Source organism: Mastomys coucha, unplaced genomic scaffold, assembly GCF_008632895.1.
Source record: "Mastomys coucha isolate ucsf_1 unplaced genomic scaffold, UCSF_Mcou_1 pScaffold5, whole genome shotgun sequence".
In the NCBI taxonomy this organism is placed as follows: Eukaryota; Metazoa; Chordata; class Mammalia; order Rodentia; family Muridae; genus Mastomys; species Mastomys coucha.
The window spans coordinates 50067009-50086624 of NW_022196911.1; the positions used below are offsets into that span (position 1 = coordinate 50067009).

Consider the following 19616-nt stretch of genomic DNA (forward strand, 5'->3'; position numbering starts at 1 on the left):
GAGACTTTTGAAGGGGACTGCACAATAGCCAAGAATCAAACACTAACCGGGGCCTGAGGCTGGCACTTTGGTGTGGTGGCTGGGGGGGCGACATGGTTGTGTTGTGCGTGCTGTACAGGACCCTATATCTTGAGACAGGGCTAACGCTGTCCTGATAATGACTTGGTAAGCAACTACACAACCCACAGCAGGGGTAGCATTTGGTTTGGAGATGAAGTGGCTCCCGTGAAACCATCAGCCAAAAAAGAAAAGGGTTTTCAGAGTCACCCAGGCAGGGACCGCAGTTTTCAGGAACTCACCCAATCGTAGGTGCTGTTTGCTTCAGTTTCCCAAGATATAGATGAACTGGGCCTCATCTGTTCCCCATTTCAGTTCCCCGGCCTCATACAGGTCCTGAGAAGGAAGAAGTGAATGAGACTAAGAGAAAGAACAAATCTGGGGAGACAGGCTACACTGGCTAAGCCGCCCAGAGCAGCTGTCTGGTCCTGAACACAGCTGCTATTGGTGACCTCTTGACCTTTGTGCATTCCCATCTTCCTTTCTCTGGAAGCTCTCACCCAACTTTTATTGCCCAGACTTGACATTCCCCTTTCTTCGAAAAATACCCTGCGGTCTGTGAGATGAGCGCTCTTTCTTTCTCTCCCTTTCCAAAGCTCCCATGGTTTCCCTCTTTCTGCGTATGTACGTGTGTGTGTGTGTGTGTGTGTGTGTGTGTGTGTGTGTGTGTGTGTGTGTGTGTGTGTGGTAGGGGGTATTGTTTCTCTGGAACAGTCTACCTTGGTTTTGCCCCAAATTGTTTATCACCATCTTCCTCCAGAACACTTGCTGACTTGACACACTGTGTACCTCCTCTGAAAGAAACCTAATTCTTTTTTCTGATGAAGCCCTATAAAAACCACACAGTGATTTGGGTATTTCTAGTGCTTGATACAGTGACCTCACCCCTACCCCACCCCAAGGCCCCTGACCTTTCCTCTCCCATAAGGCTCCTGGCTGGGTCTTGGAGACCCAGCAACATTTACCTGGACATCCTGCTGGACCAAGTCCTCGCTCACAACATCATCATTCTCCCGGGTTCCCTGGATGGAGAGACAAGGGAGTGTGTATTTCCAGTGTATGGAGCCAGGGGAAGACCCAGGAGCATGACTGGATCAGGAGAAATGCTTTTGTAGAGAGTTGTAGGGAGCCCTTCTCTGACCAAATAGGAGTCTTGGGGATGACTAGGGTCCTTCTGGCACCTCCATCCCAGGGCAGCAAACAAAAGCACTGTACTTTAAAGACAGAATTCTAGATGGCAAGGCTACACACAATAGTGCCCAAGGACTAAAGGATGCTACAGGGCCTTACTATGTAGCCTTGGCTGACCCAGAACTCACTATATAAACCAGGTTGGCCCAGAACTTACAGATCCTTCTGCCTCTACCTCTCAAGAGCTGGCATTCTAGGCATATAACCATGTCCAGCCTAGAATTGCACATCTATATGCTAATATTAGGGCCTCCCATCCCCCTGAACCCAAGAATTTACCCATGAGGGTCTGGGATTTGGATCCTAAGGTCTGAACTCCCAAGCTGTGAAATACCAGTTATCCTGATTTTTTTTTTTTTTTTTTTTATTGCACTGCCTAGACCCTGGGCTCCATTCAACAGAGGTAGCTTTAGCAATAGGAAAAGTGCTTGAAGGGAACTGGGCTAGCCATCCTGGGCTTTACTCCCACCAATGCCAGGTCTGCAGCTGGCCTCTTCCTCTGATACTGTATGTTTTAGAGTCTCAAAGCCCTCAACTCTCTTGGGGACTGTGGCAGAGCCAGCATGTCTACAATCAGTGCCATATCACTGATTGGCACTTGAAGATGTAGGGCAGGGATCTCCTCTCCAGAACATGTAGCTTCCAAAAGGAGGCAAATGTAACACTCCTCAAATCCTGGTAACTCCCTGGCTGGTTAAGGTTAACATGGAGTGTTGGTTGTTATGGAGACAGGAGGGGGAAAACTGGAGAAAAACAGTATTTATGGGGGGGAGGGAATGGCAAGAGCAGCAAGGGACAGAGCGGTCATCTGACTCATGTACAAAGCTTCAGATGGTTTGCACCTTCGGGGCTGGATTTCAGTCACAAGGCTTGTCCCCTCAGTGCCTGTGGTCACAGACTCCCATAGGCTTAAGCAGACAGAGGACAGAGTAGGTCAGGCACAGGGGCAGTATGCTCTCCACCCACGGTAGACCTGCTATAACAAAAAAGTTTCTACAAATTAAAGAATCCAGAAACCTGGCTTTCGAGTAGAATCTTTCCACTTCTGAGTATTAATAATTAACATAAAGTTGCTCTTTAAGATTTTATTCACACATGATTATGGCTGCATGTATGCGTACATATGCACATGAATGCAGAGATCAGAAGAGGGTGTCGTATCAGATCCCCTGAAGCTGGAGTTCCAGGGTGCTGGGAACCAAACCCAGGTCCTCTTGAAGAATAGCAAGCACTCTTAGCCATCTCTCTAGCCCTACTGTTTTGTGTTTTGAGTTCTCATGTAGCCCTTCTTGAGTTCATCTTCTTGTCTCTACCTACCCAGTGCTGGCATTATAGACACACGCCACCATGTCTGGCTGTCTTAATGTAGAAAAATGAAAGAAAAAGCAATCCAACATGGCAGGCCAGATTCAGTCAAGGGGGGCATAATTTGTAGCCTCTTTAGTGAGCCTTGGGTGAGAATCAGAGCTTGGCTGGGTGTAGGCAGCACAGGCAGGTCCCTGTGCATGCTTGAAGAAATGGCCATAGAAGGGAGGCAGGGTGCATGAGGATGGGGAAGGAGGCTGTGAGTGAGGCATTTGAGTCTCTGGAGGGCACAAGCCAATGTAAAGCTCGGTGTTGAGACAAAGACAGACCAATAGGCAGGACCCGGGCTTGAGAGTGGTCTCTCAGGCTCGAGAGGATGAAACAAATGTGGACAGGCAGTGAAGGAGGTGTGGCCTAGAGGTGGCCTTTACAACCTGCAGCCTGCCTAGGCCACCTGTTTGAGAAGCAGTGAGAGCAGCCCGTGTCTCACAGGAAGAGAGAGCTGCAGAAAAGGGCCTCGGGTTGAACAGACCGACCTGGAGCAGCACCACCAGCATCTTCTGGAAGTGGCCGGAAGTGTCTCCAATGATGTCAGACTCTAGGTCTCGCTCATAGGCTGTGGAAGGAACACAGGGGCTCTAGCCTCATCCTCTCAAACCTTCAGGATCCAGAACAGGTCCTTTGCCCCACCCCCTTTGTATGAGTAGCTATGGTTATAAACCCCAACCCAATCTATATGGCTGCCACAGCAAAATCCAAGTGTCTTTATACAGCTGCGGGCACTGTGACAGTATGAAACAGACACTTCTTCTGTCGCCTTGTACATTTTACTATATCATCACCATCACCTGGATAGAGGGTTCTTCTACCCACAGTGACAAGGCAACTTTCATAAAGTCCATATCTGATTGTAATACCCCTGACTTGTCACTGGTCTCTGAGTAACATCACCTCTCTTTTGCTACAAAGCCCTCCCTCTCTACCTTCCAGACTCATCTGGGCCACCTAACTCACTTCCACATAGGGGATTTTATACTGCTGTCCCCTTTGCTGGAAGAGCCATCTGTCACCAAATTCTCCTTACAACAAACCCTTTACTTCCTCCTAAGACAAGTTATCTCTGATATAGGCCCTCTCTTGGGAAAGTCTGGTTCTTGTTCACTTCCTTTGTAAAATCTGACCACTGTGTGTCATTGTTATTTTGCTCTGAGGCTCACTACTATTTTTGAGCCCGTGAGTTCCAGCTGGCAGACTCTACACTGTTTTTTATCTCCTGAGAACCTGCATACTGTCCAGCACAGAACAGTTACTTATTGCATGGATGGACAGGAGGACAGTGGGTAGACAGAGGGATATGTGGATGGATAGGTAGGTGGATATGGATGAGTGGATGGATAGATGAGTGGGTGACTAGGTAGACAGGAAGATAGATGGGTGTTGGATAGATGGATGGTAGAAAGATGAGTGGGTAGATGATGGATGGATAGAAGGATGGGTGGATGGGTAGATGAATGGGCAGATGGATGGGTAAGTGGAGAGATGGATGATGGGTAGATAGAGGTTGGATGAGTGAGTAGATGGTGAGTGGACAGATGATGGATAAGAGTATGAGAAGATAGATGGATGTAGATAAAGGATGGATGGTAGTGTGATGGATGGATGGGAGGATGGGTAGATAAATAGATGAGCAGATAGATAACATAGTTAAAGGGATGGATAGGTCAGAAGGAAGATGGATGGTTCATTAGCCTTAGTGTCTTCATCCTTGCAGTCTGACTCCTTCCCACTCATCTCACCGTCTTTGTATGCAGCCACCAGCTGGTGCATTTGCTCATTGGTCCGGGAAGCCAAAATTTCAATGAGGCACTTCTCATCTGTGCCAATGCCCTGCAGGAGAGAAGAGACATGTAGGGCAGAATAGGAAACCCTTAGTCACAGGGGACCCTAGAGTAGCCTGGGCTGTGACACCTCCTGCACTCAGGGTGTCTTTGGCTCGTAGGCATCATTTGGGAGATGCCATGCTATGAAGGCATAGGTTTTAGACCCATCTGAACAGCAGCTGTCATGACTTCTCATTAAGAAATACAATCTTGGGACTAAGGATGTGGTTAGCTGATAGAATGCTTGCCTGGCACACAATAAGACCCTGGGTTTGACCCAGTGCTACATAAAACCAGGCATAGTAGATATACACCTCTAGTCCCAGTACTTGGGAGACAGAGGTGAAAGGTTTAGGAGTTTGAGGCCAGCCTGGGCTACATGATTCCCTGAGTCCATAAATAAATAAAAATAAAAAAAAAATCAATACAATCCTGAATTTTCTTCCTCCTAGAATCACAACTAAAAGTAAGATGGGCCATTGGCAACTTTAGTGGAACCACCCGCAGAGACTGAGACAGGGTTGGCATTCCTGCCTTGTCAGGACAAATCCTCAGAGCCTGATGGGAAAAGAGAACCTCAATGTGTACATCCTGAGTCTCATCTGAAGAGGACATGGTGTTCATTAAGTTGGACTGAGTGATCTTTGAATGACTTTTTCAAGTTACCCATCCAATGGAGGAAACATGCCAGCACTTTGTACAGAAAATGAACATTTATAAGACTTTCAGCCACGACAATGAATTCATCTTTTTGGCCATGATTCTCTCATCGATTCAGTGGGAAAGCTCTTTGTTGCTTTCCCAAACTCTAAGGCAGACTGAGAAGGCAATAACTTCCCACATAGCCAAGTGTATCCACTCATGAGTTGAATCTATGGCTCATATGGAATTCAATATTGGCAGAGATCATAGGCTTTATATAAACTGTAAAGTGCTGGGCACAATCAAGGGCTTTTGTGTACACGTTTAGGGTGCTAGGGATGAAATTCAGAGCTTCACCTAACCAAGGGCTTTTTAATCCCTCTTCTTAGAGGGCATCCCTCTGCCTTAAGCAGGTAAGTCTTGCTCCTACATGAATACCCAGCCCCCGACCTGGAATGTCCTCTGTACTCTTAGCCACCAAAGCCTCATAGACCCAGGGCTTTGCAATGAACTTGTATTGTGCTCTCAGCTTATGGTATGTCTGGCAGCATTTGTCTCCATGTCTCCACTTTCTCAGGACTATGACCCCTGGCATGGGGATCAGGACCTAGGTTCCCATTTTACAGACTCTACTTTTCCCTAACATCTGTCCACATCTGCCAAGCTGGAAAAGACTAGGAAACCCCTCTGGGACAGGGACAGGCTGCCTTTTGAAGCAGGACACATTTGCTGGGTGGGCTGGGGCTAACCATAAGATTGTGGCAAAGCCTAGAGCCTTCCCACTACCCACACCTACATACCAGTACAGACTTAGACCCACTACCCACACCTACACACTGGTGCAGGCTTAGACCCATGCTTCTCACCGAGATGGCATCTTTAATCTCTTTGGCATCACAATAGGCAAGTGGCCTCATCAGGTTCACTATCAGTCGCTCGAACTTCCCCGTCAACTCATACTTCAAGTCTGCGATGAGGTCCTGGGGGTGGGGAAGACCATGATAAGAACAAGTGATAAGTGAGTGCCCCGTCCAAGGCACCTTGTTGAATTCAGCTCTTTGGAGAAGACATTAGTATCATCTCTTAGAGGAGACTGCACCAGTGGCTCTCAACCTAATGCTATGACCCTTTAATACAGTTCATGTCATGTCATGGTGAACCCCAGCCAGAAAATTATTTTCACTGCTATTTTATAATTGCAATTTTGCTACTGTTATGAATTGGAACATCTATATTTTTAGAGATAGAGATTTGCCAAAGGAGTCTCGACCCCACAGGTTGAGAACCACTGCTCTAGAGATTTCAGGCCACGGCCCCAAGTCATGTAGGTAGCAAGTAGGCTGTGGAGGTTCAAGACCTCAGCAGTGCCTTCCCCTACCACTGTCTGTGTCTCCCAGGACCTGGGAGTGTAGAGAGCGATGGATGTGCTTTCTCAGTGCGTTCCTAACACCCGCACAGTGGCCTGCACAAGGTACTCACACAATGTGTGAGACTGAAGGAGGAAGAAGAGCCAGCATGAAGAGAGAACGGGACAGGAAGCGACACTTCCCTCCCCCCACATGGCTTACCTTGCCATAGAGGGACTTGTAACTCTGGCAGATCTCCTGCCTCTGCTTGTTGCTGCGGGAGGTGATCAGCTCCAGTATGGACTCCTTGTCACTACCTACAAGAGTTGAGGACACCTGTTGTTAGAGACTAAGACAAAGGTTCAGACTCCTGTAATCATGTACTTTTCAAAATGTCCTTTCATTTGTTTCCAACAAAAGCTACCTGATGCAAGTGGAGCATGCCCAGAGGCACTTACAGTGAGCTTGTTTGGGACTGTATTTCTAACATGAACATGATCAGGAATGGGATCAGGAATGGGACCATGGCTGTGTGGATCTGAGCAGGCAAACATTATACTCTCCATGGCTGGTTTGCCCTGTGAGGACCCTGGCTTGCAAGTGACTGTCTTGGCTGCTGCAGATAATAAATCTTTCCTCTACTCGTGTTTCCACTGTGCGTATCTCGACTTTTGCTCTGTAAGATGCAAGCTTACTGCATTCCATTTCACGGCCATCCTACCCAGCTCATCTCCAGGAATCCCCCATGGCTGCTTCCTGAACAGGCAGAGGCCATATGGCTCCTGCAGGTATTAGCAGACGCTTTCTGAGTTCAACAAAGGATAGCAGTGGTTCTCAACCTGTGGGTCGAGACCCCCCACAGGATCACACATCAGATATTTATATCACAATATGTAACAGTAGCAAAATTAAAGTTACAAAGTAATGACATGATAATCTCATTGTTGGCGGTCATCACAACATGTGGAACTGTATTAAAGGGTCACAGCATTAGAAAGGTTGAGAACCACTGGTCTAAAGGAACCTACAAGTCCCCACACAGAGGGCTCACTGCATTCATAACACATGAGCTCGATGGGTCCCTGATGGAGCTCTCTGTGGCACAAATACAGAAATTGAGGCACAGAGACAGGTAGGAACTTTCACAAGGGTTCACAATGAACTTGACTTAGAAAAAACCCTATTACCTTCACAGCCAGCATCATGTTCTTCCAACTGCAGATAAGCAAGGGCAGCAATAAGCACAAATTCAGGTCAGTGGTCACCCTGAAGAAAGGGAGCCACCAGGAGGGTGCCAACTGACCAAGGTTCTCAGCTACACTAACCAGGTCCATTCCCTAAGCTCTGGTCTACTATGGGTGGGGCTTCCGCATTCTCTATCTCTCTTTAGTGGTTTGACACATGTTATTGTAAATTTCCGAAATATACAAAAGAGGCAAAAAATTTAAACAAGCTAGTCACACAGCTCAGAAGCAGCACACTTCTCAAGCATGCACGAGGTCCTGGGTCCAATCCTTAGCAGCAAGGAACAAAACAAAACAAGACAAAACTACATTGCAACATCCCAGGCCCCTCCCCCATCGGTAGCAGCTGAGCAGCTTTCCATGGAAAGATGACCTCTGAAGGATGGAGAGGAAGTCCCTCAAGATTTAGAAGCTGGGGGGTGGGCAGTGGGGATGGGGGGAGAGGCAGTGCGCTGAAGCGATGGCTCAGCAGTTAAGAGTACTGTCTGTTCTTCCAGAGGTCCTGAGTTCAATTCCCAGCAACCACATGGTGGCTCACAACCACCTGTAATGGGATCCGATGCTCTCTCCTGGCACATAGAGCACTCACATATATTTGGTTTCTCAAGACAGGGTTTCTCTGTGTAGCCCTGGCTGTCCTGGAACTCACTCTGTAGACCCGGCTAGCCTCGAACTTAGAAATCCTCCTGAGTCTGCCTCCCAAGTGCTGGGATTAAAGGCATGAGCCACCACTGCCCAAATGTAAATAAATATTTTTTTAAAAAAGCTAGAAGCTCATGAAATATACAAGGCTCAGAAGCTCAGGGACCATAGCTTATTGGGAAAGCTCAGACAAATACATAAGGCCCCTCTCCAAGATGATATAGCAGTAACAATGGCTGAGGAGGTGGAGCAACCTGTAAGCTAGGCCGTAGGTGCTAAGAGTGTGCTTCTCCTGCGTTGTCATCATGAGTGGATTTTCCCATTTTCTTTTAGTTTTGCAGCTGTTTTGTGGTGACCTATGCTTCTGTACGTAACCCCAACAAACCCAGCAGTTCATCAGACTAGATGGTTAGAATGGCTTCTCTGGTTTGTTGTTGGTGCCCTAACTGGGAAAAGTCAGAATAACAGCAAATAGCTCAAGGGTGGGCCATGTGTGGTCATCTCCTATGCACCCCCTTCCCTGCAGGGCCCACGCTTGGGTAGCCAGCACCCACCGAAGCCCTTCATGGCTGTGTACAAAGCCTCGGCATCCTGATTTGCATCAAACTCTGGGAAGTCGTGGACGGAGCCTCGGTACATGGCACCCTGAGGAGAGAGAAGCAGAGGGTGAGTTTTGCCCTTTGCCCTGGACTCTGGCTCAGGCAGAGCTCTATTCCCCAGAGGTACAAGGGCTGAGGACACATGGGAAGGGTGTGGCTGACTCTTCAGAGCTACAAGATACAGATGGCTCGAAGGAAGGTGACTTTCCTCCTAGGGAGGGCAGCTTGGCCGAGGTTCAGAGCCCTTCATCACAGGACACCACAAGGACAGGTCGAAACCTGGCTGAGTGGTAGGCTGGGCCTTGTGAGTGCCAAGAGCCCACCTGTGGTGTATGTGTGTGTGTGTGTGTAGGGAGAGGTCAGAGGTCAACCATAGGCAGTATTTCTCAGGTGTCAGATACCTTGGTTTTGGTGTTTGTTTTGAGACAGGTTTTCACTATAGCCCTGGTTGGCCCGAAACTTCCATGTAGACCAGTCTGGCCTTGGATTCACAGACTCCTGGCTCCCGAGTACTGGGATTAAAGTCGTGCACCATCACACCCAGTCTACGTTTATTTCTTTTCTTTTTTTTTTTTAAAGATTTATTTATTTTCTGTGTATGAGTATACTGTAGCTGTACAGATGATCGTGAGCCATCATGTGTGTGGCCTGGGGGAATTGAACTCAGGACCTCTGCCACCCTGCTCGCTCTGGCCCGCTCGATCCAGTGTAACTCACTGTAGCTGTCTTCAGATGCACCAGAAGAGGGCATCAGATCTCATTATGGGTGGTTGTGAGCCACCTTGTGATTGCTGGGATCCGAACTCAGGACCTTTTGAAGAGCAGTCAGTGCTCTTACCTGCTGAGCCATCTTGCCAGCCCTACCTTTCTTTCTCTTCCTTTCTTTCTTTCCTTCTTTCTTTCTTTCTTTCTTTCTTCCTTCCTTCCTTCCTTTCTTTCTTTCTTCCTTTCTTTCTTTCTTTCTTTTTTTCTTTTTTTTGGTTTTTCAAGACAGGGTTTTTCTGTGTAGCCTTGGTTGTCCTGGAACTCACTCTGTAGACCAGGCTGGCCTCGAACTCAGAAATCCACCTGCCTCTGCCTCCCAAATGCTGGGATTAAAGGCGTGTGCCACCACCACCTGGCTATTTGTTGTTAAGAAAAGTTAAACATTTATTATTACTGTGTTTAGAGGGTGGGTATGTGCCTGCCTCGGCGCACCAGTGGAGGTCAGAGGACAACTTTGTGGAGTCTGTCCTCTCCTTCTGTCTTTAGGTGGGGTCTGGTGATGGTCAGGCTGGCGTCATGAGCATCTGTACTCTTTGAGACATCTCGCTAGACCGTCCATCTTGGTTTTGGTGTTTTGAGTTAGGGTCTTTCTACATAGCTCTGGCTGTCCTGGAACTCATTACACAGACCTAGCTTGTCTAGAACTCACAGAGATCCACCTGCCTCTGCTGAAATTAAAAGCATGCACCACCACATTATTCTTACACCTTATTCTTTGAGACAAAGTCTCTCTGTGGCCTGTTGCCTATCATAGGTAGCCTGGTTACTGAGCGCCAGGGAGGCCCCTGCCTCCCCAGCACCACTATTACAAGGATGTACCACCAGGCTCTTTTTATCTTGGGGGTGGGGGTGGGGGAGCTGGATCCTAGAGCTTAAACTAAAGCCCTCATGTTCTACCCAGCAAGCACTTCACTGTCTAAGACATTTTCTCAGCATGTTTCCCAGAGCACTTTACCATTTACAAAGCTTTTCATCTCTACTAATAGGATTATATTAGCAACTGCAGGAGTGTTGAAGGCTAACCAATCCCTGAGAAGGAGCCTCACAGATCCCCAGCCCTCTTTCCTGTTCTCATCTCTCCTCAGCTGTACAAACCTCACTCGGGGGAACCCGAAGCTGCTCTCAAGTTCAATGCCAAGATGAGCACTGGTCCTTGGGGGCCCAGTAAATTGAGCTGTGAACTGGCATCTGAGGACAAGCTGGCAGGGTCCTCCTTGCAGGCCAGGAGAGTCGGACAGAGAGCCAGGAGATCTCAGACATCAAGATCTAAAGCTGAATGCACAATGGGTTGCTTCACGGGGGAGTCAGATGTGGGGCAGCCATACAGTATGGAGGAGAACTGAGTCTGAGAGAACCCCTGGGTGATTCCAATTCACAATGGGCTGCCCCTGGGCAGGCACACAGCACGCAGTCTGTGCCAGGCACTAGGCCAACACTCTGAAGATTCAGAAAGAACAAAGACCTGTTTTAGTTGAGCCCCTTGGCAGAGATGGTCTGTAAATAGGAAATACCTAAAGAGAGAGGTAAGTTACAGAGAAAACAGCTAAGTCCAACCCCAGCTCCAAAAAAAGAGATTAGAAAAGGCTGTGTGGATGAGGAGCAGCTGGAGGCGGAGGAGCCCATAGACTGTGCCTTCAAGGAGTGAGGCATGTACAGGCAAAACAGGAGTCCTCCCATAGCCCGGCGCTTCCTGCTGTTTCCTATCACAGGACAAGCCAGACATCTGTCTGCCCTCTGCCTTAGGTCCCAGAAGCTGGCTCTTCAGAGGCATGCATGCGTGGGGGCAGGGCTGCTATTTAAAGTTCTCACAGGGCTGGTGACCAGAAAGGGACACAGCCTTCTTCCCGCCATTTGTGAATCCCCTGCAACCTGATCTTAGCCCTGGGTAAGGAAAGAGTATCAGGCCAGATAGCAGACCAAGCAAGCAAGGGATGGCGCATGCTGGCTCTACTTCCCGCCTACACTCCCTCTGCCCTCTTCAGCCCTTCTGAGGCCTGCCACATTTGCATTGGCACAGTGCCACCTTGGATAGTCTGATCCAGGGACCTGAGGTCCAGTGTCAGGCCTGGTCTGTGCACGGCTCATAGGCTAGAGGAGGCCCTCAAGTTCCTTCTACCAGAGAAAATGCAGTGTCCTGATAGAATTTTACCTCCTAACCATTTGGCGTTTCTATATCCTGATCTAGCAATGTCAGAAAATAGTTACCATCAGCTTCTAGGGTGAAGAAAAAGGGGGCAGAGGGGACCAGAATGTCTGCTTTGCAGACATTTGGTCTTAAGAACTTTTAGTCTAACCTTCCTCTTGGTCATTTTTGTTTTGTTTTGTTTTGTTTTTGTTTTTGTTTTCGAGACAAGGTTTCTCTGTGTAGCCCTGGCTGTCCTGGAACTCACTCTGTAGACCAGGCTGGCCTCGAACTCAGAAATCCGCCTGCCTCTGCCTCCCAAGTGCTAGGATTAAAGGTGTGCGCCACCACTGCCCGACAAATATAAAGAAATGAATGAAAGCCATGTGTGGTACTAGACATCTTTAATACCAGCACTGGTGTGGGAGAGGCAGGGCAAGCTCTATGAGTTCAAGGCCAGCCTGTATCTCTACAGGGAGTTCCATCTCATTTACATAGAAAGACCCTGTCTTTTTTTGTTTGTTTGTTTTATTAGTTGGTTGGTTGGTTTTTCGAGACAGGGTTTTTCTGTATAGCCCTGGTTGTCCTGGAACTCACACTGTAGACCAGCCTGGCCTCGAACTCAGAAATCTGCCTGCCTCTGCCTCCCAAGTGCTGGGATTAAAGGCATCGGCCACCACTGCCCTTGTTTTGTTTTGATATAAGGTTTCACATAGCTGAGGCTGGTCTTGAACTCACTATGTAGCCAAGGCTGACCTTGAACTCCTGACGCACCTGCCACTGCTACCTGAGTGATGGGATTACAGGCCTGTGACACCACATCTGGTTCTTTGATTCTCGACTCCACAAGGACAGATGCTATAATGAATAAGATATGACTGCATAAGGGAAAGGAATCCCCACACCCAGCACAGGCTTAGCAATGGAGACCAGAGAGTGCTTGCTAACTGTAACTGAGTTGATTGAAGGAATGAAGATATTTCTCTCTGAGGTGGAGAATGCTTAAGAGGGACGCAGGCAGGGGAGTGCACAGTTTGACTCCATAGCATGGATTCCTAGCACCATTGCTCAGCATTGGAGATGCTAGGAGCAGCATTGGAATATCCAGCTTTGAAATATCTTTCTGGGGGCCAGGCCCTCTAGGCTCTGTCTGGGGAAGCCAGCTGTTGCCATGACTCATGACTCATGATGCTTTCTCTCCATCTGCCTGAGCCCACATGTCTGTCACCTCCCTAGCTCCAAACTCCTTGCCACTGATCCTTGGGCTCACTTGGAGAAGGCAACGTCCCTTAGAATTCTGAAGCACCAAAACAAAGAGGATAAGTGACATGTGACTAGCCAGCATGTCAGAGGCCTGATTGGGAAGGCAATGGATGGCTGTTTTTAGCAAACCAAGCTTTCTCCCTCCCTGACAAATGCCAGGCGGGTGTGGCAGGTCACAGGGAAGGAGTGACCATCACATAGCCTAGGGCTGCCTCCTCTCCTTGAAGACTAAACCTGGAGTTTTGTTTTTTTTTTTTAAAGATTTATTTATTTATTATATGTAAGTACACTGTAGCTGTCATCAGATGCACCAGAAGAGGGCATCAGAACTCATTACGGGTGGTTGTGAGCCACCATGTGGTTGCTGGGATTTGAACTCATGACCTTCTGAAGGGCAGTCGGTGCTCTTACCCGCTGAGCCATCTCACCAGCCCCTAAACCTGGAGTTATTATATGGCACTGTCTGCCTCCCTGCTGGGATGGCTGCTTTCAAAGACCTGCTTCTCTCTGTGCCAGGCTGACCCACTTCCAAGCTATAAATAAGGATCAGTACCGAGCCATGCCTAGGCCCCAAAGGCTTCTCATGCACAGATTTTTGTTTCTAGGGAAACTAGAGCCTCCCACTTATCCATCTGTCATTCATTAGTCTACCCACCAACCAATCCACCCATTTGTCCATTTTATGCTGCCATCTATCCTTCCATCTATTTATCTGCCTGTTCTTTTGTCCATCAATCTATCTGCCATCCCATCTACCTACCAAGCTACCCATTTACCTATCCACATGCCCATCTATTCACCAACTATCCATCCATCCACCCATGCATGCATTCATCTGTCCATCCACTTCTCACTGAGAATCTACTAAGTAATGTTGAGCCCAGGACCTGTAAAAAATTTACAGACTGGAAGGGAGCTGTATAATAGCACATGCAGCTACAAGCCAGTCAGCTAAGTACAGCATAGGGGCCAAAGAAGAATCCCTGTGATGGCTGGGACTGCCTGTCTTGCTAAGTGATGTATCTCCAGCCCCTAGAATAGGATCTAGGATAATGGTTCTCAACCTGTGGGTCACAACCTCTTTGGAGGTTGAGTGACCTTTTCACAGGGGTCACATATCAGATATCCTGCATGTCATATATTTATAATTCACAACAGAATCAAAATTACAGTTATGAAGTAGCAATGGAGATAGTTTTATGGCTGGGGGTCACTACAATACAAGGAACTGTATCAAAGGGTCTCGGCGTTAGGAAGATTGAGAACCACTGAGTCGGGATATCTAGGCACACCTCGTAATTTGCTCCAGAAATAGGGTGTGAATTACTGAGATACGTGCTGAGCAGATTAGAGCTGACTTCCTGGAGATGATGTCTGAGTTCCTGTGAGTTCTTCAGGATGAGCAACAGCTGCCCTCCACCCTGGGGAGAGAGGCTGTGGAAATTACCACACAGACGAGACATGGCAGGGGTCAGTGAGTGGGGAAAGGAATCCCAGGTTAGAGAGCTTAGGAGCTGATGCCCAGAGTCTATAAACTCATGTGTGGGGTACAGAAGATGGGCTTACAATGACATTGAGAGCCTGCAGTCCTGCCGGCTGCCTTGGGCACACCACCTAAGTCAGAGCCTGGGCAAAGCAAGGCACTTGTACTTGGCCTTGCTCTCTCCATTAAACAGAGTCCATTAAACAGAGATGTTCCTCACGATACTGTTTCCAGGAAGTTTCACTATGTAGCCCATCTTCTGTGTAGATTATGAGCAGTCAGGCAGCAGCAGTTTCAAACCGATGCCTTTTTCAAGGTCAGTAGCAGGGTTGCCTTAGTTACTTCTCTGTTGCTGTGATAAAATACCTTGAGCAAAGGCAATTTAAGAGAGAGGGGGGCTGGCCTTTAATCCCAGCACTTGGGAGGCAGAGGCAGGCAGATTTCTGAATTCGAGGCCAGCCTGGTCTACAGAGTGAGTTCCAGGACAGCCAGGGATACACAGAGAAACCCTGTGTTTCGAAAACAAAACAAAACAAAACAAAAGAGAGGGGGACCTTATTTTGGCTCATGGTTCAAGAGCCCAGTCGATCATGATGGAGAAGTTAGGGTGGCAGCTGGTTGTACTGCTTCCACTGTCAAGAAGCAGAGAACAATTTTCTTTTCATAGTCTCAGGACCTCTGCCTCCCTGCACGGATGGTGTGGGTGGGTTCTGGTGCTGTTTGGGCTGAAGATAAAGCAGTTAATATGACGCTGGTAAAGGACGGCTGATGGCTCACACAGGCTTGGCCAAAGTGTTCTCAGAGAGACAAACTACCCAAGGATCTAGTTCAGTCTCCCATGTACCTCTGCACAAGGTCAGAGAAGTCTTCAACACTTGCCTACCAGCCCTGCGATCTAAGATGTCACATGCTCATGGGCACTGCAAGCACAGTGGGGTTTAGCCCTGGCTGCTAATATAAAGACATAGAAAGTCCCTCAGACTACCTAGGCTGAGCTCCCACAGGCCATGACTCGTCCCACTGTGCGAAGTTTACGTTCTTAAATGCCATCTGTGCAGGGGTCCAGGCCCCCTTAATCAGCTCGGTGCGCCCCATGCAGGCAGGATCCTCAGAATGGAGGGAGTGTGGAGAAAGAGCTTTCCACCCTGAAATATTTAGCAGGCCTTGTTGCCAGATGGTGAGCAGCCTAGGTCTTGGGGCTCTGGCCTGTGAGGCCCCACCCCAGCTGCTGCATATATCCTGGGCCTCCTTAGATAAACATCCCCTAGACAGATGACTGGCTACACGGGAACTCCAGGAGAGAATAACCACAATCAGCTCCAATGCCCACTTCATCCTGCAGCTGCTGGGGTCCCAGAACATGCATGCAAAGTGGTTTTATGTTCACTGTTACAGTCTGTCCCCCAACCTCACAGGGTTCATGGCCCCCCCTCCCCACTAGGGCCTTACATAGAATCATTATCTTCTGCTTCCTTTGGATCTCAAGTTCACCTCTTTGGAAGGTGACAAGAAGGTCCACATCATGAGGGAAGGAACTGCAATAACTGGACCCGAGGAAAGTGGGCAGCGTGCTGTGTGTTTGCAAGGCTGGGTGGGTGTGCACGTGTGTATGGGGCGGGGGGGGGGCGTTACAGACACTGCTAACAACAGGCAATAGACCGGCGGTGTTCAGCCTATAGGTCATGACCTCTTGTGGGGGTTGTCAGATGACCCTTTCACAGGGGTTGCTTAAGACCATTGGGAAACACAGATATTTATGTTATGATTCACAACAGTAGCAAAATTATAGTCATGAAGTAGCAACGAAAATAATTTTATGATTGGAGGTCACTACAGCATGAGGAAGGGTGAGAATCGCTGCAATGGACAGATTTCCTTCTCCACATCTCCCTAGTATTATCTTCTGCAACTTTCTCCCTTCCAAGGCTGCTGCTGCCTGCCAAGCACCCGCAACTACTCTTGCTCCCGATGGTACTGGATTCCTTCTCAAATCTGACCTTCTGATCCAGCCAGTCTGTTGCAGACCCTTCTAGTTTCCCAAAGCCTCTTAACCCAAAGGTTGCCCTCTTGCTGGCCCCAGGGCCCCTTTCATGTCCCACTAAAGCACTTCCAGAGGACATCCAGTTGCACCAGGACAAAAGGAACCCCTCAGGCCCAACCACCCTGAAACTTGCTTGCAGAGGGTCGATGAGCCCTGGCCCAAAGCTCTGAACTCCAAGTCTTGGCCCTGCTGATCTTTCAGCCTGACCTGTACTCTTGAGCCATTCAGAACCCTGCAAGGCAAGTGCCTCCCAGCTCCTGCCTGTGCACACACAGGAAGAGGGAAGCAGCAACAGCTCCTGTCCTGGAGCTTTGTCCACATCTTTGACTCCTCCCTTCCCATCAGCCTGATCAGAGACACTGCAGGACCAAGCATGCTCCTCAGGGGTGGGGAGGGGAGGTGGAGCAAGAGCTACTCTGAGGGTCTGTCTTGCATCATAAATGGTACTTTCTGCAAGCTGCGACTGTCCCTGATTCACTGGGTGTCATGTCACGAGGATGGATGAAGTGAAACTGGCTCTCAGCTCGGCCACTGGGTAAGAGCTCTGCTCTATGACTAGATGGAGAAGTTCTAGAGATGGAGTGGGCATCAAAGGGGGTCATCTGGGGTCCCTCAGCTTCTTCTCCCCTCCCAATGCCAGGTTTGCCCTGTAAGGGTAGCCAACTGGGACCTTTCCCAGACAAACCTTGGCACAGAAGGACCCCTCATGCCAAGCTTAGCCAACTGAAGAGAATGTTCCATTTGGTTTCAAATTCTATCACCCAACAGAGTGGTCAAACAGTGCGAAAGACCGAGGTTAGAGTCTTTCTGGCCAGGAAAACTTAACCCCAATGGATATGACATGGGACACATCTCTCTAGGACATAAGCGATCCTCATTGTGATTAAGTGCCTATCTAGTTGTCCATGTCCCTTCCTACGGCTACATAATTCTGCTCGGGTCAACTCAACTTCGCACTCCAAAGGGCCTGTCACCCAGGCCCACCCAATGAGGATAGAACCTGAACCACTGGAAACAACTTATACTGTTTGTATCCTGGTCTAGAAGACGGGAGAATGGAAGCCTGGAGGTCAATGCTGCCCATGCCAGGCAAGGAAGAACCTCCCAGGAATGAAGCAATCTCAAAAAAGCTGTCCGCAGAAGCAGAACCCTCACTCTATCACCCAAGCTCTCCAATCCAGCCAGTCCTGAAGCCCTGCACTTCCCAGTCCTTGAGTCGATTCACTCCCATCCTTTGGTACTTGGGATAGTATACATCACTGGTGACTTGCTTATGAGTCAGAGCTGTGAAGTGAGAGCCATCTTGGCTCCTTTTGGGCTGAAGGAACTCTAACCAGGAGTTATCAGGAAGTGCCCAGGATTATCGGAAGGTACCAGGGGTTAACGGAGGGACCCAAGGGTTATCTGAAGACACTTCGGTTATTTGAAGGTACCCGGGGTTACTCTGACCTACTGATGCTGGGTTTCCCAGGCCCAAGGACAGGGCCTTGAGGAGGAGAGCCCCTTACCTGTGGTATTTTGGCCATGGTCTCAGGTTCTGCAGCAGAAACCACTGTGGAGAGAGAAAGAGAATTTGAGAAGACACCCCAGTACTCTGTGAATCACGCCCCCTCCTTGCCCTTATTTTCCCTCCTCCTGCTGTTCTCATATCCAGAGACCTGACGGAGCTGGGAACTTTGTTTTTCAATTGACAGTGGCTGGATTATAGTGTACAGTCGGTCACACACATACAGCAGAGTGGGAAAGGGACCCGGAGGAGCAGGAAGGCTGGGCATGACCACTGACTAGCACTGAGCCAGGCCATGCAGTGGGCCTGTTATATCCCTACTCCTTTAGCACTCTTTACAGGCAGCGAGTGCCCTTTGTAGGAGAATGGAGACCAAGACTTGATGCCACGTTTGGTCAAAAGTCAAAACACTTGGAACTCCAGAATCCAGAGCCCCGTGTGCTGTCTGCACTGTGTGCCTGCTCTCCAAGCTACTGAAAATGGTTTCCCAGCCAGGCTTTCTTGGCATGCAAATGGAAGAAGCAGGGATTCCCAGGTGTCTCCCTGAACACATCATCTCAGCCTGGGTCTGTTGCATTCACCCACTATCTAGTCTAGCTGGCAATGTTCTACAGGCTAAGTCCACAGCAGGATGTATTCAAGATTGGACAGTCTAATTCTCATGGGTTCCAGTGATAAAAGCACTCACATGGATTACAATGAACATCTGGAGGGAAGACAATGTGTGGGACAAGAGGTAACAGGATGTAACCCTAGGTGGGCAGTCAGGGGTCTGGGTAAGAGGCAACAGAGAGTTGTGTGTGAGTGAGGTGGCAGCAGGCAGAAGGGTGGTGACATGATGACCTGACCTGAGGCCATGGTGAAGTCTTGGCTTTACTCTGATGGAACAAAGCTGTCACCATCATGGGGGACCTAAACAATAGGGATTGAAATATCTTATTTTAACGAGGTGAGGACTATGGGCTTGAGGTGTCAGGGACAAGATCCACAACAAAGAAAAAAGGGACGCAGGTGTATTATCTATAAATAAATGATAAGTGAAAGTCAGGAGGGTGCAGAGCTGAGCCGAGCTCACAAGCACTCAGCAGAAAAGGCAGGAGATGCAAGTTAAGCAATCAGGAGCCATGGAGGACCACAGTACTCGATCAGAAGCAGCTGGTCTAAGCTTAAAACAGCTCCATACTGCTTTGTAGGAGTAAAAATAACTTACTTGCAAAGAATGAACTAAAAAGAAGGGTGGAACCATAGAAACCTGCAAGTCAGTATCCTCCAGCCCTACCCATCCCCCAACTTAGGAGACAGCTCTCCTGAGCCTTATTAGCTATGTGACCAAGGGCTCAGTTCTTATTTAAATTCAAGGTTCTGCTAAGCACAAACTGCCTGGGAGTGCTACTGGGGGATGGGGCCTGATTTCTTCAAGCACAGAGCAGACACATAAGTGGTGGTGCTAGCCATTGCAGTGGAGGAACATTGTCAGTTTGCCCCCATGTAGGTACCTTTAGAGTACTGTCTTCCTAAACTGCAGTCAC

At 48.7% G+C, this 19616-nt stretch overlaps 1 protein-coding gene across 1 annotated transcript in view; it reads right to left on the minus strand.

Annotated features, from left to right (window-relative positions):
- Anxa6 (annexin A6) overlaps window positions 1-19616 on the minus strand; it is a 56359-nt gene that overhangs the window by 27831 nt on the left and 8912 nt on the right. The window contains 8 exon segments of the mRNA XM_031355072.1: window positions 300-393; window positions 1023-1079; window positions 3090-3169; window positions 4350-4440; window positions 5942-6055; window positions 6644-6738; window positions 8862-8952; window positions 18089-18132. Of these exon segments, the coding sequence (XP_031210932.1) occupies window positions 300-393; window positions 1023-1079; window positions 3090-3169; window positions 4350-4440; window positions 5942-6055; window positions 6644-6738; window positions 8862-8952; window positions 18089-18106 (640 nt within the window). The 5' untranslated portion in view covers window positions 18107-18132.